Below are 24,279 nucleotides of genomic sequence, written 5' to 3' on the forward strand. Positions count from 1 at the left end.
GAAGATCAATAGCAATTTTTCTAAACTTGTACCCTCTTGTCCCTAGAAACTGAAGGACATCCCCAGCCACAAACTGAGGGCACAGATCCCCTGTGTGAACACATCAGCCATCACAGCATACCTCAACAACCCGTACGTCAGGCAGAGTCTGCACATACCCGACAATATCACCTCCTGGGAAGTCTGCTCGTATGTGATCCATTCTCGACTATCATCTCTGAAATATGACAACTTAGTACTGTTACTTCGTTTACTTTCACAGTGGTTTTATTTTGCAGTAGTAGGAAAAGGGATGTTTTTGTAGTATTTTAGATTTGCAGATGAAACGATTCTATAGTCTAGTCTGTGGAAATACAAGCTAGAGAGACATGTTCGGTCAATGCTAGAATAGAACCACTGAAAGTTTGAAGATTTACAGTACTAGGAAGCTTAAGGATTGTTGTGAGTAGAGGCTGAAAGTTCAAGAAGCATAAAACTGCAGTAAGGATAATGAAATTTACAAGAGAAAGGTGAAAGTTATTGGGTGGCAAAAGAAATAAATTGAGCTGAAGAAAATTACCATTACCAACAGTCACACCTACTAACTTCCCACTCTACATATTGGCTGAACATTAGTACATTGTATTACGTCTTTTTTTCTTTTACTGACTGTTTTTTGTTGTAAGGGACATTTAGATTCACTTGTTTGTATGATGATTGTCCAATTTCCTGTTGTTGGATTACTAAGAAACTTAGTGCGAAACAAAATGTGGCAAGACCACTTGACATCATTGCAGTATGCTGGAGTTTCTTAGTTTGAAGTTGTCTTTTATACATGTATTTTGCCATATATGACAAACATTATGTTACTGAACATAGTACTGAAAATGCCCCTTCTTCTCTGTCATTTTCAGATCAGCTGTTCTACAGAACTATACTTTCCAATACGACACCATGAAGTCTCAGTATGACCAGATCATCATGGCATTTGTAAGTTTCTAAACTTCTTTTTGTACAATGTAGCTATGACAAACTTTCTTATTGCTAGAAGTATGCGACATAACATTAATTGTCTTTGCTGTCCACGTTTTTAATATGCTGTATTGATGTTATAAAGATTGATTATTCCATATACTCTAGAACTCTATAGATACAGATACTTAGATTCATACTCTTGCAGTGGAAACTTTTATAAAACTATTCAAACTTCCAAGGTATGCCCATATATTCACTACAATAGCTAAAAAGTAAACCACAATGGTCCCTATGGACAATAAGCTTCCAACAATGTGCCATAAACTATCCACAATAGCCAGTAAGCTAAGTACAATGTCCCATACACTTTGTGAAATGGACCAGTAAGCTACACACAATGCCCCATGGGCCACTTGGATAGCCAAGAAGCTGGAAACAATGTCCATAAACTAACTCCAATGGCCAATAGGATAGCTGTGATTCTCCCCTTAAGGGCAGCCACCTGCCCTTTGTCTTAGGACAAGGTGTTCTTAAGGATACTCTTTGAATAGTGCTTCACCTTATGAGATCTAATCCTACATATCTTTAATGCGACAGCTATCTTAATTTTGTTCTTGGTCTTATATACATAGAACTCAAGTGAACTTCTCTATCTACCATTTGCAATTGAAGAAGCTGCAACAGTTATAGTGTAGCATAAACTGTTACATGTGCAGTAATTGTTCTGAATTTCACAAAGTTGATAAACGTTTTTTTTTTACATTCCATTTTTTCCTTTTGTGCAGTTCAGAAGTTATTAAAAATTAAAAAAACGGGTGTTGGTATATTTGGGGTTTCTTTGCCATGGCTCACATGTTCCTGCACACATTCATGTGTGAATGTTCACAATATGTTCAATTTTCGCTCCTACTATGTTAAAAGAACCAGCTCTGCACACACATATCCCTTGTAGAATGGCATTCCCTTTAAGAGGTTGACCCTATTACTTCCATTTGTTGGTCTTAAGCTTGTGAAACAAAGATATCTATTACTTTGGCCCAGATAGAAGTTCTGCATCCACGGACGGACAACTCTAGTGATGTATGGCCATACTTAACTTATAAATCCAAAGGTTGAGACTGGGACCACTGAACGTTGTTCATGGAACTGCGGTATCCTTTTCCATGTATCTATCTGCTTGTGATTTGGACATAAAACCCAACCGGCAGAGGTTGAATCCAACAGGACTTAAGACCAGCCCATTAAGGACTGCTCCGCAGAGAAGGATTACTGTGATGTGATGGGGTCGTAAAAACAATAAAAAAACTTGGGCTGTAACAACTCGGAATGACAGTTTGATCTGTGTGGGACCGGCCCTGATCAGATGAACTACTTGATGCTGCGGTTAGCCGGGATGATGATGGGAATCTGTGCTGTGATAGCTACGATATTGTGGGATTAGGGCTTGTGTTGCGGAGTGGCAGGGAGCCTACCAATGAAGACTGCTGTCAGGGTAGAGGCCGCCGTGTGGAACACATAGAGGGCAATTTGAGCAGGGTGTCTTGTCAAAATCAGGTTGTACATCATGTTGCTTAGATGAATATCACATCTGGGGGAAGGAAACAATTTTCTGGCTTGACACAAAATGATACAGTGTAGTGAGAGTAGGGCCATGTTTTTTTAAAGATATTTGATTGGAATCTGTTACAAAGTGTTTTAGTCCCTTTTACCTGAACCTGATATATACTCAGTCTGTCAAAAGGTCTTGAATAACAATATCTCATCATTTAGTTGTATCATCTTCTTTCACAAAACATACTTCATGAAAAAAATAGTAAATCATTCAGTAGAATACATATAAGGTAAAGATGGCTTTCTTTTAAGCAGTTAATCCTATATCATCCCGCCTGTACGGAATGACAGCATTATGTGTGTTATGTTTTTATAACTACCCTCGTATTGAGGTAAATCAAAGCAGAGGAATAAGCGAGGATAAACTGGGGATGATAACCTGGATACAGTGTGACAGAATGTTCCAATATAGCGCAGGATTACACCCAAGTTTTGGCATGAATTTGACGAGGGATTTGTGCGGGACAGCTGGTGCCCCAACTGTTGGAAGTTGTCGAGCGTTGGATGGTGCATGTAGATGAGGGGACATGTTGTATGATGGATGGACATTACGGCCTGATGTTTGGCTCTGACAAATTAATCAGCTGGAAGGTACTGAGGGGAGAAGTTGTGACTGCTCTCAGCCTCAGAAGGGATGATGTTTGATGGATGATTTAGGGTCGGTAATCTCTTCACCTCTGCTGCATGCTATGGAAGCTAATTAATTTACTGCTTAACCAATCACATGCAGGTAATGCTACGAGATGTACCAGTGATGCTTTGAATCAGCTTTTTGATGTTGTGGAATGAGGCTATTTTGAAAGTTGTCTTTTATTTCATTCTTAACAGAAAAAAATGTATAATAATTGATTCATATGCAGTTTAGCTTGATTGTCAGTGTGAAGTATTTGTACTTGAATAACAAATAGACACCAGCCTGTGACTAGCCATTAAAAAAAAGGCATAAGATTTAAGATGGCAGAAAAAAATAGGTGAGGGTCTCTCTGACCATTTCGAACAAAAGAAGCATCTAGACCAAACTAAGTTTAAACACATCAATATACACACTGCTACTGTAACAGTATATTTGATATTCATTGAAACTTTAATTTGTAATAAATTTGTAAACTACTTTTTACTGCCGCTTGCTTTAAACAATGGAAATGCTAGTGGGTTACTACATCGCTTGTCTCATAGTCTAACCAATCATTTCAAAAGAAGTGAAAAATGAGGGAAGTAACAGACATGTGGTGTCAGATAAATTAATCAAGTTGAGACTTTTTTTGAAGGTCACAGTCAAATGGAGAATTCAATCTCTCCCCAGATCCTCTTCAAACAAAATCAAAACTTCATTTTAGGCGCTTCCCTCGAGGGATACGCGGTGGCGATTAATATCACCAATAAAAGTTTCGTTATTCATAGGAATCCAGCCTTATCTAAAACCACATCAAGACAAATGTGAAAACTTGCAATTTTGTCTGAAATCCCCTCTAATACCTCTCACATGGGGTCTGCGAGCCATGGAAATGCTAAGTCAGGTATGATTGAGACGTCATAAGATATCATAAATCCCCCCTTAGGTAGGAAGCGATACATCCTGACATGGCACACCTTGCCTGATGTGATTTGCCTGTCATTGTTGAGCCTGATACATCGAACTGTTCCGTGAGATACTGTAGATGTTAACATTTTTGCGGTGGTCTAATGTTTGCGGTTTTCGCGTTGTACTCTTCACCACAAATTTAAAACCACACAAAAATGCTTGTTCCATCTTCTGCCCACCTACAGCTTTGTTTCAACCGCAAACTTAAAACCATTGCAAAACTCCATTTTCTCCCTATCAGGAATTTAAATCCCGGTAAACTTAAAGGTATTTACAGTACCACCTGTGTCGTACTCTTCAGAACCATGGGGAGAAGGGTCAGCACAGCTCCTGTTTCCAATGCCATCCTCGTCCACTTAATAATCCGCAACTTTATTGTATTAATGTGGCATGTAATTGGCCGGTTCCTTGTAGATGGGGGTGCCTCGCCCGGTGATCCTAGTTTAATGATATGTGACTTATACAGGATCCCAGGTTTGCGTGGGGCAATACTGAAGGGATCAGAGGTAGTGAATTTTTGGAGCGCGGTCGACCTGCCAGGTGCAACATCGGTGCACTAGACATTTGTCAAATTTCACAAACTAGGAGCATCTACTGACGTTCCAGCTATGTTCAGGGTGTGCTATTACAGTAGAAATTGTGGCACAGATTGGGCTGCGTTTTTTAAGGTTTTTCAAACTTTTGTATTGCAAGTCCATATCACCCATATATTTGGCAGAGTGTCAGTTAGAGAAATTACATTTAATCTAATTGATTGTAAAATCTGTGTCTCTAGATAATCAATAAAAGATTTACTGCTTTATTTGTCTGTATGAAAAAGCATTCCTTTTGGAAAACCTACACGGAGAATCAATAAGCACACCACACCTTCCAAACACGCTTCTTAAAAATTCTCTCACCCTCCGTTTGGTCATCCATTTCAAATCCAGCCATCCCCTAACAGAAGGGCCCAATTCTGTAATTGAATTACCGCCAAATCCCCCACCCTCCCAGCTATACCTTGTGGTCTAAGCTGTGGCAAATGACTGGTATAAATTTGACATAATGGTCTGCTGCACTTTTATGACAGGGGTCATAATGGGGCAATAATGTCAGGTCATTAGATCCATGGTTTACACGGGAAAACCCCAATTTGAAGCTATAAAAAGCCGGAATACATCAGGGAGGTAATTTACTATCACTTTACAGGGAAGTCCTCTCTGTTGGGTCGTAAAGGCTGTCCTGTTCATCTCAGGTCATTATTTGTACAGTTAAGCCCCTATCTGAGGTTATAAAATGGTACCATCCATCAGGGGTCCGAATGTGTCCCTAGAGGGTAGGGTGATATTGCCCTGTGGTAATGTTCATATTACCCTGTGGGCAAGCATGCATGGACAATTGGTCATAATGTTGTCTGATGACCACCAGGGGACGGCCATGTTTGTGGTCTCCCTCCCCCTCGTGCCAGGTCATAAAAACTTGATGTAGTGTCCAATTCTCCAAAACCAACAAGGACGAAGTATAGATAAACAGACGTCAGTTTAATGGCTAGTGGGGAAGGACAGGATATGATGTAGTGTTGTAAATTTTGTAAGATGGATTTTGGTGCATTTTGCAATATAAGATTGATCTGTGTACTTTAGTTATGAATCATCCATCAATTCCGTTCTGAAATGTAAATTTTGATAATGACATTTTTCAAAAGTTTATAAAACTTTCTTTTTTTGTACAGTCTTTTTCACCTTGTCAATAGAGGTTATTTTCACAAATTTTGAACTAACTTTCCAGAGTTACCTCTGGTGATATGTATATTCAGCAGGCCTTGCCAAGCTCTTGTACATTCCTTCTGAATGGATTTTTAATCAAGACTTAGTCAAGCAAGTACTTAAGCCCAATATATGCACCACATTCTTAGCATGTCGAACAAGCCACAGTTGAACCTATGTTTATTCTGTGGGACACAGTCTTGGAAGCCTGCATAGAAAAAATGTAGAATCTTAAAAGGGATAGTTTTTGTTACTTAAGACCATCTTGTTACACTTTTTAGATAGTTTTTAGATGTAACAAATGTCTGATAGTACATGTATGTGGCTATTACTGTTTAATTGTTTTCATTTTCTATAGACTATAGACTCCTTGATAATATAGAAGCCTTGCTGAAAACAAATGTGACTTTCTCCGTGCCCATCTATGTTTATACACCCTAATTTGTATTGGTTACAGAACAATTTAGTTAAGGAGAAGTTAAATGGTGTTTACAGAAAGACCTGTATGTTTTTCTTTTGATGCCCACAGAAATACCGAGTTCTGCTGTACAATGGGGATACAGACATGGCCTGTAACTTCCTGGGGAACCAGTGGTTTGTCGAGTCCCTCGGACTGCAGGTATGGTCTCACTACAGCTGTGTGTGTGTGCACATAATGAACTGGGATTTCTGATGATAGATTAGAACAATTTTCCTATGATATGCTAGTTCATTATATTATGTAAACTATTTCTAGTCAAAGTCTTTTTCAATGCATCTTTTTTTGAGATCTCATGCCCAAAGGCTACTTGCAAGTATATGCCCAAAGGCTACTTGCATGTATATGTAAACTATTTCTAGTCAAAGTCTTTTTCAATGCATCTTTTTTTGAGATCTCATGCCCAAAGGCTACTTGCAAGTATATGCCCAAAGGCTACTTGCATGTATATGTAAACTATTTCTAGTCAAAGTCTTTTTCAATGCATCTTTTTTTGAGATCTCATGCCCAAAGGCTACTTGCATGGGTACCGTCATATATGATAACGTAAAATGTCTAGGCTACACATCTAGAACTATCTGATGTTTAAATAGTCTCACAACCCAGGTCTACATGTATGTGTCATGTGCAATGCTGTAACATGAACATTACATCACAGGAACAGATCCAGAGGAGGGCATGGCTGTTCAATAATGGGAAGGACCAAATTGCTGGCTTTGTCAAGGAATATCAGAATTTTGCCTTCCTCACGGTCAAGGTAATATATAGTAGCTGGCATAGTAAAACACACACACACATACGAAAAAAAAAACACCCACCAACACTAATGTTACTTATCCACACCAATTTAGTTTCCTTGTTCTTAAAGACTTTAGGTACAAAAATGTACATGTGTATTGAACATGGGATAACAATGCCTCATAGTCCCATTTCAAATATAGAGCATTGTCCATTTGTTGTCCACTGTCCATTCATAACAGAGAATATTTAGTCCAATTTGGAAAAATAAACAAAGGCCTTAATCATTTCGTGGAAGGCAGGTAGTGTTCACAAGTGTCCTGTATTCAAGGGCATCAGTCCACAGACCACACACCGGGCTATGTTGAGTTGCTAAACCCCTTGTAATTGGGAGTTTAACTGATGAGTTCTACACCAAACAGGCCCTGCCTTATCTGATCACAGGGCCAGGAGATCACCCTAACTTGCTTGTCACTGGTGTTGGAAAGACTTGTGTAGATTACATGTGTAATGGGAAAAATACAATCATGTTGTGGATGAGGGATGATGGCTTGCCCGGTTTCAAGTCCGCTTGTTAACTGGAAATGTTTGTACTTTAGAAGTACATTGTAATATGTAATACACATGTATGTGTAAGCACCAATGTTGCATGTATATTAAAAATATTTATGTAATTTAGATATGAGCTGCAGCATGTGTAATTGTGCCATAATAGAAATACTTCTTGTAGCTTACTTGTTTGTGTTTGGCGAGGTGAAAGATTCTTCCCTTTTATCGAAATGTAAAAAATGCATGGACTGTAAACTTGGTAACAGCTGGGCCGGCTCACCCAGTAGACTAGATAGGGAGATGTAGCCACTGTCCCACTAAGTTGTGGTGAGTTGTTAAACCCCTTGTAATTGAAAGCCATACTGATAAGTTGAACAAAGCAAATTAGGTGATTTACCGAATCCAGAGAGTGAGAATCACCGGCGTTTGGGCGGACTCATGTTCAAATTGAAAAAGCCGGTATCTTTGGTCGGGATCTTCACGTGCTGCGCAGTTAGTTGGCTTGGGAATACAGGCTGTTTACGAGCAGCACTCCATAAGCTGTCCTCCCTGCTTGTGCAAACACCAGCTAAAATGAAGCTGATCATATTTCACTTGTGGTTTTCCACTTGGCAACATTTACCTTACAACGAGATTCATGAAAAGGGGAGTTCTTTTGTTAATTTCTCATTCCTGGGTTCCTTTCACTGGTCAGAGATCGGTTGAGGAATGATGGCAAGCCTTTACACTCGCTTATCACAGCACTGAGGAAGTGAAATTGCAGCGTAGTTTGGTTGAGATGGATTGGAGCGCAGAACCATTTGCGTCAGAAGGGCCATGACGCCAATAGCTGCTGTTCGTCAGACGAGGGATGGAGGGACTTTATGCAGCTTAAAACCCCATTTGTATACAATCATCCAGATACCGGCATTTACTTTCTGAAATGTTATGCTCGCAGCCGATTCATTTCATTCTAAAAATCAAAACATCTTTGACCAAGTCCAGAGCAGGATCATTGTATTTCTATTTGATAAATATCAAACTTCTGGAGCCAAATACATGTATCTGGGCTCATGCCATACGTATTCATGCCATAGTACCTTCACAATGGCACTGTCCACTACCAATATGTACAAGGGGAAAACGTGGAGCTACTCTTGCAATATTGAATAGAATAGGAAGTAAGGAAAGAAATTGAAAACTGAATTTTATCATCTACATTTTAATTTCAAATACATCTTTTCTTAACAGCCATTGAATACAAGGGCTAATACATTTCCTACTTGTGAGCTGTTTGTTTTGAATAACTCTTGTTGTTAACCTCAGGGTGCAGGTCACATGGTCCCCACGGACAAGCCTAACCCAGCCTTCACCATGATCAACAACTTCCTGAAGAAGAGGCCGTTTTTCTCCTGAAGGAGAGACCATCATTCTACCAACTGAAGACAAGCACATCAACAATAAACATACATGTAATTACTAACAAATCTAGTTTATTAGCATAAAAGCTTATCTGTGGTGGTATATTCCTTGATAAAGATTACTTTTGTTCAACACAAGCAATAAGCTCACCTCGAATTTTCAGTTGCTTTTACGTTGACCTTCTTCAGTTTAACTCACTGTGATAGTGTGTTCAGAACAACTACCAAAGCAGGGTATTTTTTCAGCTAAATCCTAGAAGATTCTCTAACAGGCAAGGGGAGACTGTGATCTTTTACAGTTTATTGTTTCCTAAATTTAATTTCAAAGCAGTAATGTATTTGACAAGGAAAGTTAATTTGTGCAGTGTCCCTGTTTGTAGCACAGGCTAGGTGTTTTCATTACATACATGTACACAAGTAGTACTGTGTGTTATTGATAACAACAGCCCTGCATTATCTAGATCTCCAACACTGCATTGTAAATGTGATTTATTTATTTCACTCAACAGTCCATGTCACTAACTGGCCACATGGCTAACAAAGAAAGAAATACTGCCAAGTTTCAGATTAATCCATTTATATGTGTATTGCAATCACTACCACATGTCAACTGTTATGTTGCATGATAGAGAAACTTGCTGGTCTTTGCAACACGGACAAACGGTATTCTGTACATTTAGAAAGAATCTTAATTTAGGAAAGTTTAATCAAGCTTAAGACATATTAAAGGATTTGGTGTACATTTTAATTTTCTCCAGGGCAATGCCTCTGGATTATGACGCAGGAGCTGTTAGCATTATTGTGGAGATGTATTACATGTAGCCTCCTTCGCAGACTTCTTGGAGCGGCGGCGTTTATTTTTTGGGAGAGGCGATCCTCCCTCAGCGAAATAACTCCCTAAGCCGGCATTAGAGAACCTTGGGCCGTGTTAAAAAATCGCGTATCAGCGCTCCCCCCAAAAATAAACGCCGGCTAGAGGTATACTATGCAACACTCAATCAGTTTATTTATCTTACTATTATAGCATTTGTGTTCTAAGTGTTCAGTCAATAGAATGATGTACATTGTGTACTACATGTACACTGTTTTTCCTGCACCATATTATATTATTATCAGTATTACCAGTAAATATTAGGCAGAGATATGTATATATTATGGTGAAATAGATGTGATTTAGAGGGCAATAATTATGACTTGCTAGCCTACAGAGATAAGATATTTACATTGTGAAGTAGTAAAAGACACGTAAGGTATTGCTTGGGCTTTTAAGAGGGTATAAGGAAAGCAGAAAAGTACATGGTCTAAACAATGTAAAAGGTCCATTTTCCCCCTGATATCTTACATACATAATGCACTGTTAGTCTGAATAAAATGACAATCAAGCACCAACATTATTGTATTGATGTCAGTAGATTCCATGTTCCGTCTTTCTTAAGTATGTATGAGAGTAAGACACATATTAAGTTGTATATTTTGCAAAGTTTATTTCACTTTTAAGAATGACAGACACTTGTATTACAGTTGTACAAAGACCAGTACTGACAGATAAAAAATCAGTTATTCAAATTTACATTTACATGCATCTTTCTTCAATTTTGAAAGGATAAAAATGCCTCAGTGATATTAGCTGCAACGTTTATGAATATTGATGTATGGAAGAATGCTAAACATATATCAGAGAGAATATATCCAGAGTCCTCCACATTCCTGCTGTCCTCTCTACTCAATGTAGAAACCAACAACCTGCAAAAAAATGGTGAAAATCAGTTGATATAATACAGGGCAAGATGGCTGAATGATATACCTCGTGGTCATTGTTGAAGATGCTTCTTTTGGCACTGAATAGCTTGCAGTTTCACAAGTTTTCACAAGATGGTGCAAATGCAAGTAACATACATGTACAGTAGACATAAGGCACACACCATGTACTGGAGGAAAACAACTGTTAATAGCTTAAACAGGTTAATTGAGAGGCTAGAAAAAAAAGGTAACACTTTAAAAGAGGAATATTGTTGATTTAGCCTTCTCCCTGCTTAACTCTGTAACCAATAGAAAATTAGGTTCCAAACGGCTACTGGGAGTGCTAAGAACTTACAAAAATCTGGCTGTAAAATCTTACCTGTTTAACGTTTTGTTCTGCAAGCCTCTTCATGTGATCCTCCAGCTTGTGGGAATTCTTTAAGTCCTGCCACAAGAAAACATCTACAGTTACCTGTGCTTCACCTGCTAAGGACATGTTTTACACCTACATGCAGGTATTACATCTGCCAATGAGGTTATGTATTTGACATTTTGAAAACTTAAAACATTATGACTGCAGTAATTTAATTTCTTTATGTAAACTTTAGATCCCCATCTAGGAATTGCAAACCATGGATGATTATTTTGCATATTCGTATGCTTAGCATGCTTGCAGTTTGGCACAAACTTGCTAGAGGACGCTTTTCCACAGGGCCTTCTCAAACCAGACTGAACAAAGAGAAACCATAACATCATAATTTGACTTCAGTACTTTGAAGGCCGCATGATACCTGCTACAAATTGGTAGCTTGGTATCCAAACCTACTATAGCTCCTGTGTCTCTTCAGTCCTCTCGGCAAATCTATTCTCTCTATTTGCAGAGAGGACAGAAGAAACTCCGGAGCTATAATAGGTTTGGATACCTGGCAAATTGATGCAATGTTACAGACAAGCTCTTACCCTCAGGAACATCTTGCAGATTTCAAACAGGCGAGTGCAGCAGGCTTTGTACTTCTTGTGACCCTTTCCTACACCGTTCAGTGTCAGAGCTTCATCGACTACCTGCCACAGTTTCTATGGGATGGGGAAAACACATCACATTTCCCATTAATACAGTAACTGCTTTAAAATGAAATTATGTCCGACATAAAAAGTAATGTCTTCATACAGTTTGACTGACAAAATAAAAAGACTTTGTGCACAAAGATACTTATAGATGCGTTCCCAAACGTAAAGTATTTATATACTATGCTGACAAACGGTCACCAGAACGTTGGTGTAATAAAACACTTGGTTGTCAGGGTGCGAAATACTTTTTTGAGCCAGGTTGCACGGTGTGCAACCTGGGTAGAAAGCTAGGTTGCCCGTCAGAATTTCAGGTTGCCCCACCTAAAATTCACTGATTTCTTGAAATTATATTTTGTAAGTACAGTCAAACCTGCCCAAGGCGACCACCCGGCGGACCGAGCAAAAACGGTCGCGATGGACAGGTGGTCGCCATGAAGAGGATTCCACTCACATGTTTCCAGGTCGAGGTTTTCAAATACAGTACGTAAATGTATGGAAAATTATGTGAATTTAGACAGCATGACCCCCACCAGGTTCAATTCTGATTGACAGAAAGACCCTAAAAAATTGCATTTTCCGTTATCGATGTAATAATTGTATACCGCTACATCGTGTACAAATTTTCGTCATAATTTTTACTACAAAACAATTTGGTTGCCTCGATGATCTTGCAGCGCCCTCCCTCATTCACATGTTACATTGAATAGTGCACACACACACGCACATCATCGAAGTTTTAAGGACTAAGACAGATCCCTAGAAAACGCCTGCTGGTCCCAGCCTTTTTTAGGGTTGGATAAAAAGGTCAAAAAGTTTTCGATCTGACAACTAGAGATGAAAACGGAACGGTGTGATTTCGCCGCGCCGCCAAGCTCTGTGCGACCGCATCGAAAGGTAAGTCAGTGCAGCAGAACGCACAGCGTCCAATAAAAGTTTGTGAGATTCATGGGAATAAAAAGAAAATAATAATCTTAATTTTCACCAATAACTAGAGTATTCGTAAATGTTCATACACAAAAGCATCGTGTTTTAGAAAAGTCAGCGCTACGCCAAATCCAAGCCGCGCCAAATCCAAGATGGCGTCGGGACCAAGGAACAACATTTCTCTCTCCCGATGTTTTGCCCACCGCGAAGTCATTTTTCGGCGGAATTTAGCAAGACACAGACACATTTTTGTTGAAAATACAAAAAATAGATAGTAATTTCTGTGAAATCTGACTTTTTGACGCCATGCACTACGTATTCGTTTTGAAAATTGAGTTTAAACGGAACTGAGTTTGCGTTAAACTATAAGATTACGATAGGCACAACAACATCACAAACATTTGTCTTTACAATGTTTATAGGGGAACGTTTTATTTAACACTTCATGGAGGAATCGATGCTATAACATTGCTAGTCCATGTATTTTTGTCCTAATTTTTGTCCTTTACAGTCTTGAAAACATTTCCGTGAAATCCGACAGCAAAATGATCTGATGTCACCACACGCTTAAAAATTAGGCGGCCGCCATGGGCAGGGATTGTGCTCTGTGCGGTCCCAATTCGTGGCGGTCGCCGTCGCGTTGGACGGGTGGTCGCCTTGGGCAGGCAGCTTAATGCTTGTGCCTATGGGGAAAATTTTCGGGACCGAGAAAAAGCGGTCGCCATGGCCAGGTGGTCGCGTTGAAAAGGTGGTCGCCTAGGCAGGTTTGACTGTACATAGTATTACATAGCCTTTAACAATATAACTGGTGCTTAATTGTGTTTTTGTTTCAAAATAAAATTCAATGATATACAATGTAAATAAAACACCACAACCCACAACAAACAAACTTATACAATTTATGTGTAACACGGCTATTTTTTTAGTACAAATAAATCCTTTTTTCAACCCCCATAGACTTTTTGCTTTTTCTGCTCCGGGAAGAGTTACACTGCAATAGTTACACTGCAATAGAAGAGCACATTATTCTCTTCCCTCACATAAAAGTTGCTACTGGGCATATTTTCAAAATCTAATAAAAGTACCCCCGGAATAAAATTACCTATATTTTTTATTGAAAAATTCACAGGTGAGTTATTAATGATATACATGTATGATAATCATAAGATAAATACAATAGTCTATGTCATTGTCCAGTTTTTATCTCACTGTCACAACATTTTAACAACTTTGTTTATTCTATAATCATTGTTGGCAAGTAAAGATTTTTTAAATCCCAGCTTATTATTAGTAATAATAGCACTTCTGCAATTTTTAATTTTGCCCCCAAAAAAGCACTAGCAACATTTCGCCCATAGAAATACACAGCAACTCAAACACTGCCCTCTATCAGTTGTTGCTGGTACTGCAGATTACACGTCATTACTCTCGCGCAATCACGCGATATCCAGCGAGAGTCGATGAATTCAACATGGCTCAAGGTGGCAGAACACAGTTTTTCGCCTATGGGGATTTCTATAGTTAAGGACCACAAACTGACTGAGGTCGACGCCGAAAAAAATATAGTACGGTGCATTTCTGAAGCACGACAAACGGATATGTTTAAATTGAGGGTACATTCTACAATATAACTGAAAACAAAAAAAAGTTGTGGTTTTTTTACGTTTTGGCGCCCTCTTTGGAATGGGGTCATGCGAGGTCATACGAACTGCAGCCGACTCACCCAGGCTGGCTGCTGCAAAGGTCACGCGCATGTATACACCGAATCGGCAAGCTTCACAATCTTACTCATACGATCGAAATGCCGACTTATTATGCTATCATTCAGTAAAGTTCATGCCTCGCTGGCTTTCACGTTCAAGTGTATACATGCGGTCCACGATTTAGTGCGCACTATTTTCTTACCCCGCGTCATAGACCCCGGGGGTCGCGGACAAATACTGTGTACTGCCACCTCAACATGGCGGCCAAGAGCCGAGCGCTAAGCCGCGCTCTCTTTCCGACGAATTTTGCGTTTCAGGCACAATAAAACAGGTTGACTATGGATGCAAACGAGTGAAAAAGTATCGGTAACTTTATTAACTTGTTTAGTTGGGGGTCGATTTATATGTTTGGTTTGAAAATTTACGAGACTGAGAGCGAGTGTGTGTGCACACCACACGGGTGTGTGAGCTTCCTTGGTCCAATTATTTTCTACTTCGTCAAGCAATTGCCGCAAAATCGATTTCTCCGGCCCAAAATTTACGTAGCGCACCGCGCAACCTGGGTTAAGAGATAAGTTGAGCCAACCAAAATATTGTTGCGCTGCGCAAGTGCGCAACCGGGTATTTCGCACCCTGGTTGTGTACAAAGAGTCTTTTTATCCAGTGACTTACCAACCTGATGGAAAAAACATGTATTATTGGAGTTTGACTGACAGATTTATCACTGCATTGCTTTGATGCTAAAGGACATGACGCTTATCAAATCATAAGAGAAGTACATACAAGGTACTAAGCTACATGCATGCTACAAACCAAACCCTACCCTTTTGTGTCTGTCCGACCTCTTCTCTGTGGCGTTCTGTTGTTTTCCTGATGAATCTGCTCCCTTCTCGGTTGTTGCAGCCCTGCTTGTACAACTCTTCCCTCTATCCTTGTCCTCCTGTGCAGAGTCTGTACAGCTGGAGGCTCTTAGAGTCTGAGGAGTGGCTCTGCTCCTCCTGGATACAGGGGCACTCAGGGTCCTCTCTCTTTTCACATGCTGGGGCAGGCCTGTTTTACTTACACTGGCATGCCTAGGCAGAATAACATACAACATGGTTAAAGCATCATCATGTGCATAGCAATGTTCCAAACCACAATGTGAATACACAAACTCCAGGCGATTAGACCTGTTTAATGAACTCCTCTGCGTCTAGCTTGATTTCTTTAAGAAATGACAATATTCAAGGCTGAAGTACATAATACTAATGGACTCTTTAAAACATTTATCAAGTAGAAGACTGCCAATAAGTTTCATCAAAAGTACAGGAGTTGTTGTCTTGGAATCATCAGGTGGAGTCTTAAATGTAAAGCAGCTAAATGGCCTTCTAAATACACTTATCATTATCATAAACAACCTTGTCTAAGACTGACCGTTTACTCTGCTCCCTGTCCAAGCTGCCATCAACTTTCCGCTTCTCCACCACTCTGCTGCTGCCTGACCTCTGTGATCTTGGGGTGGTTCTCCTCCCAGCATGCTTACCTACTTGTTTCTTGGGCGTGGCTGACCTGGTAACCATAGTAGCAGGAGAGGAGGCCTTGTCCACAGTGCAGGTGGAGGAGGTTTCATGGCTGACATATCTAGACTGGATCAGGGAGATCCGAGCGTCCTGGTCCTCAGCCTGTTTACTGTCCAGGCAGTACCTGAGGGGGCAAAGGGAAGAGGAGTTTAGGGGGATTCATGTTTGATTGAGGGATGTCCCTGTTCACAATGTAGTTCAACTGATAGCAGCCTCACAGTTGAGCTCCTGGTTCCAATTTGGTGACTGGGAGACCCTGGTTCAAATCCTGAGAAGGGCAATTCATTTGGGGCTGCACCTGTCTTTCAGAAGGGACATAAAATGGGGGTCCCGTGTTTAAAGGGGGAGCATGCTAAACAGCTAGCAACCCTGTAAAACTATACACTGCTACAGAAACAGCAAGGAAACGTGTTGATCTATGTGCTACTATATGCTACAAGGTGAAGAACACATGATTGATTGAAAGATTAGAAATGCAATGTTTACCCTTAAGCTGCCAGGTTTTTTAGCCAAGTAAAAATCAAAAATGTTTGACCCCTGACCTCCCTCACGAAACCCGCGAAACACCCGGCGGCGCTAACTCCCCTAACTTCCCGGCTTCGCGCGCTACACGCACGCAAAGCTGTTTTGTTCTGGGGAATACCCTATCCCGGTTATAACCGGGTCCAGCACACAAGGCATATTTCTGTATCCCTAGTTAAGTCGGGACTGGCAGCTTAAGGGTTAACAAATGCAGAAGTCATCATTATTACAGGATAAACCCTGTCAGTGTGTGGCAAATGATAAAGTCTTACTCTATTCCAGGGAGGTCTGTTTTTACTGCCTCTGAAAAGGATGTGGTCTTCATCTGCTCAGGTTCTACATCGTGGGACTGCTTTGTCTGCTGTCTCAGTTTTCCTTTCTTCTGCATAGACCAGATAGGACAGACATAAAACACTGCATTTCCCTATTTCAAAGGAAGCTTGAAGCTTAATCACAGAATATTGCATGACAAGTAAACAAAATAGCAACCAAACTTTCTATGTAAAACTTGTAAAGCTGAAGCTACCACCTTAGTTAATAGTGCAATTATATCATCATTGTTTTAATGTTACAAAAAAGAGAGAGCTGTAAACTTACAGGTAACTGAAGGGGAGTCAGGTTGTCCTTTGCAGCCATGCCATTGGTCAGGAAGTGTTTGATGAACTCCTCTGCATCTAGCTTTATTTCTTAAAAAAACAAAAACAATCAAGAATAACAAAGTATAAGATTACATAAAAGTAACAGACTCTCAACTCTCAGTAACATTTCTCAAGTAAAAGACTTAAGTATAACGGAAAGCCAATACGCACTATTTAAGGATAAAAGATAGCCAATCAGCACCATGGAAAGTATTAAGCCAATCAGCACCATGACAAGTATGAAAGATAGCCAATCAGCACCATGGAAAATATACATTAAGAGCCAATCAACACCATGGAAAGTAAAGAAGATAGCTAATCAGCACCATGGACAGTACAACATACAAGTGCCATCAAGTACCAAAGTACATCATTCATCACTGCAAAAATTCTTCTTAACATAAAATGCACTTACCATTGTCCATTCGTTTTGGTGGTTGCAACCCTCCTAGTAAAATGTCAACTGACTTCTGACGTTTCATGGACCTGTGACATTAGACAAGTGTTAATAAAGTAGTACAATCTCTAAACCACACACTAGGAAAGCCTCAGTTACACCAGAACAAAACCACAAATAAATATCAGAAGACATACTTTTCAATATCCTCCATAGTTTCCCGATTGACCAGAGCTTCCTTCTCTGGCCACATGTTGCTGTCCAGATCCAGCTCTGAAAAGTAGAGCACATTTATAAATGTAAGTTTTCTTACTACGGGGGCAACCTCAATATTGTCTGGCTGTTGTGGTTTTGCCCTTCAAGAGAAGACTTCAGATTGAATAAAATCTTACTTTCAATAGCTGTATCTAATTCTGTGAATTTTCTTCAGTTTTAAGACACAGAAGAAAGTTTGTCTTACCAGAAGCACATGTGATGTCTGTGAAGTCCAGCCCTTTCCCAGACAGATGTGTTCTGGCTATGTTCGTGGCTCCTAGTCTCCTCTTTAAGTACTCCTCCTTTGCAGCACTCAGAACTGACACTATCTCCTGGTACGTCAACTGTGGAGGCTGGCCAGCAGCAGTCTTCTCTTCTGTTTGTGGAACAAAAAACAAAGAAGAAGAAAATATGTCAGTCATTCAGATCAAGACAGGAAATAATACAAAGATAGCAGTGAATACACCTAGCTGGATTAGTGGTTTCTTAATGTCTTCTTATGTCTGAGTATCTGGTCTTTCATATGTGTGCTAACAAGTCTACTCACCTGTCCACATCTTAAGTGCATACACCTGTAGCTGTAGAAGGTCCCTCTCCATCCCCACTAGTCCACTGGTCAGGTCAGGCAGATGGCACAGCATGTTCTCCACTGGAGTAAGGTCTGCAATTGCAAGATCAGTTTCATAAACATCTACTGGGGTGTTGGCTTAAAATGGTACAAACAAAATGAAAAAAAAAGGACATTCAGATTCACACCTACCAGGTTTTGTGTCTTCTAACAATCGATTGTCTGTTGTTGCCAGCCTGTGTAGGACAGCACCATTTAGTTGAGCAGGGGGGTACAGGATGTGTGCCATGCAACCTTTCTCTCCATCCCCGACAACAAGCAGATGGAGGTCATGCACTGCCCCCTTCACCTCAACAGGGGGCGCTGCAAACCATGGGAAACAAACTTTAATACAGTGGAAACTGTGCAGTATTACAACTGAGCTATGTGAAAGGACAATGTTTATAACAGAAATAGTAAAACAGCAATGCTAACAAAGCTGTGATGATGCAGATCAATCTTTTCGTTCAATGAGAGGCACTGCCCCTGTACACCAAAAGGTGTAGGAAGGATTTTAACTTAAATATCTTGTGTACACGGTATGTTACATACACCTTTTAAACCTACAAAATAATTAAATACATATCTGTTCTAACCTGCAGTGTCTGAAGGTTTGTTCTTGAACTTGTCTGTCCACTCCTGAGCACTGCGCTCCTTGGCAGGTTTGAGAGGCAACAGTGTTCTGGTACAGGTCAGTCTGGTCAGAAGGCCCACCTGTACATGTCAAACAATAACACATAATTATGCTTATCAAAACTTTTACAGAGTCTGGAATTATCTGGGATGTAGCATATCATCATCAAACTTAAGCATGAAAATGTATTACTTGTACCTTGGGATTACCAGCGACTTCCTGATACAGGGCTCTTGACCTCTGGATCTTCGCATGTTCTTCTGACAATTTTCTAGATCAAAGTCAAGGAACTTGACTTTAAAGCTCACATACACGTTTAGAAGACTTCTATTCTTGGTCAAGATGCAGAAAATGTCTTGTTTTTCCATATGACAGTTTTCTCAATGGAATACATGTACATTATCCTTAATGATGGTAGATAGAGTCAGTTAAAACATCAAGAAATCCTTTGTTCAAATGTTCTGACAAATATCTTTGATGCAGGGGGACCCGATAAATACCAATAACAGATGTTTTCTTGAATGCACAGAGGAACAGTTGAGTTGAGAGGGTCTTTTTTGTTATAAGTTTGTATTCTTATCTTTTCACATTTATGTCTTGTGTATATGTTTAGTAGTGGCGCTAATATCAGTTTGTCAACTTGAGTGCATCACCACTACGTCTGTAATCTCTTCTCACTTGAATAAAAGATAAGATATAAAAAAAAAACAGTAGAGTGAGGATACAGGTTGAGACTTGCAGGTGATATCAGGTGGCGAGGAACATCTTCCAGCTGTACCACCTGCACCAGCTCCAGGTGCTGACTCAGTTCAAGAGAACCCTGAAAATGCAGGAAAAAAAACACTTTGGGTTGTCTAGGTATGATTTCATTCATGTAACACATATAAAAAAAATATGCTATGACAGCATTTACCTTTTAACACTATAAATATTAAGATTTTACAAGTTGTTGGGAAAGATAGGGTGGAGACCAAACTTTGCTTTGACTTTTGCATGTTTAACTTTCACTAGAACAACAGTTACATACTTACATGATGTTCAGCTTCTGTTGTCATTACACTTGTGCTTTCATTGTCCTTTCTGCAGTACAAACAGTGCAAACATGTTTTAAAGACAATATGCTACTAAAATTGAAAGGAAAAACATCATTTGCACAAATAGACTATACTAACTGTAAACTTTCATCCTTACCCTGATAGTAAAGCAGTCTTGATTCTTCCAATACTGGGAGTGTCTGTCCTACATTCTAGTGAAAATCCCGGCAAGGACAAAAACTGTGGACCCTGTTAGGAAAAAACAACATGTGAACAAGTTCACAACTAAATAAAAAAACACTCGAAAAAGACAAACAACACAGTGCTATATGTAACTTTACCATGCAATGCTGATGAAAAGGAAAATTTAAATTTCAAGGTACGGCAAACGCCTTTAAGTTTAAAAAGGTCCTTGCAATGGCCAATATAGCAGGTACATTTTGTATTTGTTTAAGATGACTGAGCTAAAGGAAAGTCCATCTGCAATAAGTCTGAACCACAACTCATTGGCAGTGATGTTACATCCATCTTAATGTACTAGCAATGAAAATATAAGGTTAGAGCAAGATGAAAATTTCTTAAAATACTAGTATCCACCTTAGACTCGTGGACATTGAGAGAACCTCTCCACAGATGAAGGGGGTTCAGGGAACATTTCAAGGCTTCTGACAGTGACTCCTCTTGGCTGGCATTGTTACCAAGACTCCTCACTAACTGCATCTTTGTAGCCCTGCAAAGACAATACATGTAAATAAAGTTTGCTTTTTGCTTGTTTTTTGTTCTGGATTATGATTCAGTGTTTGGACAAACCAGTCAATACTTGAATTGGTTGGAATGCCTCTGAGTCCATTTCAAAATAATTACATGAAAATGCAGTTTAACTTGATTAACCTGTGGATTTCCTGACAGTAAACATTATAAGCAGCACACAATAATAATACTTATGGCTGGGTGCCATCAAATTACTATCGGGGCTGGTAATAATCAGATGGTGCCCAAGCTAGATTTTTCCTTAAAAGATAACCAAGAACTTGGTGACAACTACAACCAATACTTAATTGTGAGCAAATTACTATACTCACTTGTCTGAAAGGGTAGGCACTAGCCTAATATGGGCATGGTGCCAGTCATGTAGTCTCTTCAGGGCTCCAAACAGTTGAATATGAGACCTAACATAATGGAGAAAAAAAAACATATATAGTTTTGGATATTTCAGAACATGAATCTTTTAATCTATAATTGAATTAGATTACAAAAAGTACCACAATTGTCATCTGATCATGCTCTTTCACTCACTCAGTCAGAAAAAAAGGCTTCACTCCATGTACAATTTGTGAATCCCCAAAGTTTGGCTGTGCCAGTCTATTGGCAACTTCGAAGTTGCTGTATAGATTGTTTAGCATAGCTATTACACACACAATCACCAAGGAAAAAAATACTCACTCTAATGTGACGTCTTCTGAGGATGATATCCAAACTGCATTCAGCATAAAACTGTCTGGAAAAGAGGGAATGAGATATTAATTGAAAAATAAAGATTACTAGGAGTCCTTGGTACATCTCTGCTTCTCTTAACTGTTTACTACTTAAAAGCTATTTTGATAAGGTATATGTATTGAAGCTTTATCTGATATATCTTACAAGACACAGTACATTGCTAGCTACATTGTACTTACCACTACCAGGAAGCTGGTCAGCAAGGCCGTGAATATGATTTGCCAGATTTGTCATGTGAGCCCTAAAAAAAAAGAGGGCAATAAGTAAGTCACTTTAACATCTCACCACAAGATTGCATGCCCTTCTCATGAAATGCTTGAACACATGTGATACGTGGAAAGTGAGATTTTTTCCTGCTGTTTTGAATAAGGATACACATGCAAGTTTTCATACACTTCCTGCTAAAATGGAAAAGCAACAGTCATTTCATCAATGAAGCTTAGACATCCAGGTAATAAGATACGCAAGGTAACAGTTACAATACTAAAAAAATGGATAGATTTTGGAAATGGTCAGATGCTTCAGGTAGCATCTACTACCTTTTGTCGGAGTATCTGTTACCTTGCAAGGCAGTCATTGGAACATGTGGAAGTAAAAAGACATTACTGTCACTGACTCAAAATCTTTGTTGTCTTCATCTCGGTGCTTTCTTGTCTCTTGTGAAGGTGTCCACCTGCACTTCATCAGCTGCTCTACCTGCTGTACCCAGCATCTCTTGGAGTCTTCTTCCTCTTCTTCTTCTCCATGTGTCTTATCTAAGGCGTGCCAGGATGATGACGATCTTTTGTTCTTTTCCTGGGTAAAATTAATGTTTGTAACCATCAAGATCTAGTGCCTCTTTAACTTATCTTCTGAGTTATCTGCTGATTTCTAGCTGATACGATGATAACAATATCAATAATTGAAACTCAGGCTATTGATGGGATGTTCCTGTCAATAAGAACCTTTTGGCACTAAGATGTTTCTATCAATGGCCATGGTGACAATAGCGAATGTATTACTCAAAGGGCTGTCCTCAATTTTTTCCCCGTCCCACTCATTGTTTGGGAGCCCATGTTATTAACTTTTGTTGGTAAATCTGTCACTTTAAGCTTTCGAAAATATATTCTCATCAACTTCATGTTATGAAGTTCAGGTTATTTGGACAGACGAGGGAATTTTTGTTAATCTCAACAAGCAAATTTCCATCCCAGGACAGAGGGACAGATCCTGGAGCCCCTATTACTCACCTGGCTAAGATGTTCCTCCCATGATGTCACAAAGGCCAGGTGCAGACAGGGGACTCTCTGGATGACTCGGTTGGGACAGTCTGGTGGGTGATGAGGAAAAGAGATGTTGGAGAAATCAAGCTAAATAAATCTTGATGGCATTAAGGACAATTGATATAATATCATTGCATTAAGATATCATAACTACTTATATAAATTAAGCAACTATCAAGCGTTATATCCAAAGCTAATGTTGCAATGTTGAATCAACAGAATAACGCTAGCTTCATTGGTTAAAACAAGGAGGTTTGATCAGATATAATCTCCTTGGTTAATGTTAATAATAGAATAATAAAATCTAACGCGTTACTTGTTTTTTAATAGCTGTGACAAGTTTGTTTACTAGTACCTTGTAACCAAGATTGAAGCGCAGGACGCTGTTCTGTCTGCAATGATCGTATCAGATCAAGCATATCTCTTTGGATGACTTGAAGATCTGCATCTGGAGAACATACATACATACACGTAAGTAAATGAAACATTTAAGGTGGCAGAACACAGTATTTCGCCTATGGGGATTTCTATAGTTAAGGACCACAAACTGACTGAGGTCGACGCCGAAAAAAATATAGTACGGTGCATTTCTGAAGCACGACAAACGAATATGTTTAAATTGAGGGTACATTCTACAATATAACTGAAAACAAAAAAAAGTTGTGTTTTTTTTACGTTCTGGCGCCCTCTTTGGAATGGGGTCATGCGAGGTCATACGAACTGCAGCCGACTCACCCAGGCTGGCTGCTGCAAAGGTCACGCGCATGTATACACCGAATCGCAATCGGCAAGCTTCACAATCTTACTCATACGATCGAAATGCCGACTTATTATGCTATCATTCAGTAAAGTTCATGCCTCGCTTGCTTTCACGTTCAAGTCCATGCGGTCCACGATTTAGTGCGCACTATTTTCTTACCCCGCGTCATAGACCCCCGGGGGTCGCGGACAAATACTGTGTACTGCCACCTTAAAGTGCAAGTGCCCCCCTCCCTACGTAACTAACTTACTGACGTATTTTGCGCAGACTGGATGATGTAACGAGAACATGTGTATATAAAAAGCTCACCGCTGGGATGTCCAGTATGGACCAGGAGGAAGTATTGATCCATGGTGACGAATAAAATGGATAAACGCCCGATATCGTTCCTTTTACTTGATTGATCTGATTGTCTCAATTTTCCCGCCAAATAAGTGCTACCAGATTGCCTGGGGACGTGAATGGACTAAACCACTGATTCTATAGGGTGTTCTTGTTAAAGCTATCATTCACAATTAAGATATGAATATATTTTTTTGATGGCAAGGAAAGATCTTAATCTGATAGATATTGCTTTTGCAAATATATTGGGAAATTTGTGATGAATGTTGGCGGAATGATG

At 39.6% G+C, this 24,279-nt stretch overlaps 2 protein-coding genes across 2 annotated transcripts in view; one reads left to right on the plus strand and one right to left on the minus strand.

The window, feature by feature from the left end:
• The window catches only part of LOC136438990 (lysosomal protective protein-like), a 34,815-nt gene extending 24,369 nt beyond the window's left edge, over positions 1-10,446 (plus strand). The window contains exons 10-14 of the mRNA XM_066434072.1: positions 47-189; positions 894-969; positions 6,422-6,511; positions 7,029-7,127; positions 8,963-10,446. Of these exons, the coding sequence (XP_066290169.1) occupies positions 47-189; positions 894-969; positions 6,422-6,511; positions 7,029-7,127; positions 8,963-9,052 (498 nt within the window). The 3' untranslated portion in view covers positions 9,053-10,446. The remainder of the gene's footprint in view (positions 1-46; positions 190-893; positions 970-6,421; positions 6,512-7,028; positions 7,128-8,962) is intronic.
• A 75-nt stretch (positions 10,447-10,521) lies between these two features.
• LOC136438989 (mdm2-binding protein-like) lies at positions 10,522-24,115 on the minus strand. The gene is made up of 25 exons (XM_066434071.1): positions 23,967-24,115; positions 23,253-23,345; positions 22,865-22,944; positions 22,252-22,430; positions 21,815-21,876; positions 21,582-21,636; positions 21,221-21,307; positions 20,736-20,868; positions 20,296-20,387; positions 20,136-20,184; positions 19,830-19,924; positions 19,303-19,375; positions 19,067-19,184; positions 18,624-18,794; positions 18,411-18,524; positions 18,069-18,239; positions 17,806-17,881; positions 17,627-17,697; positions 17,171-17,259; positions 16,846-16,955; positions 15,906-16,175; positions 15,316-15,565; positions 11,758-11,871; positions 11,177-11,242; positions 10,522-10,800 (listed from the first exon to the last, which is right to left on the minus strand). The coding sequence occupies exons 1-25, from the start codon at positions 24,007-24,009 to the stop codon at positions 10,777-10,779; spliced, it is 2,685 nt and encodes an 894-aa protein (XP_066290168.1). The 5' UTR covers positions 24,010-24,115; the 3' UTR covers positions 10,522-10,776.
• Between the last annotated feature and the right edge of the window lie 164 nt (positions 24,116-24,279).

The sequence above is a fragment of the Branchiostoma lanceolatum genome, chromosome 7 (genome assembly GCF_035083965.1).
Source record: "Branchiostoma lanceolatum isolate klBraLanc5 chromosome 7, klBraLanc5.hap2, whole genome shotgun sequence".
Classification (NCBI taxonomy): domain Eukaryota; kingdom Metazoa; phylum Chordata; class Leptocardii; order Amphioxiformes; family Branchiostomatidae; genus Branchiostoma; species Branchiostoma lanceolatum.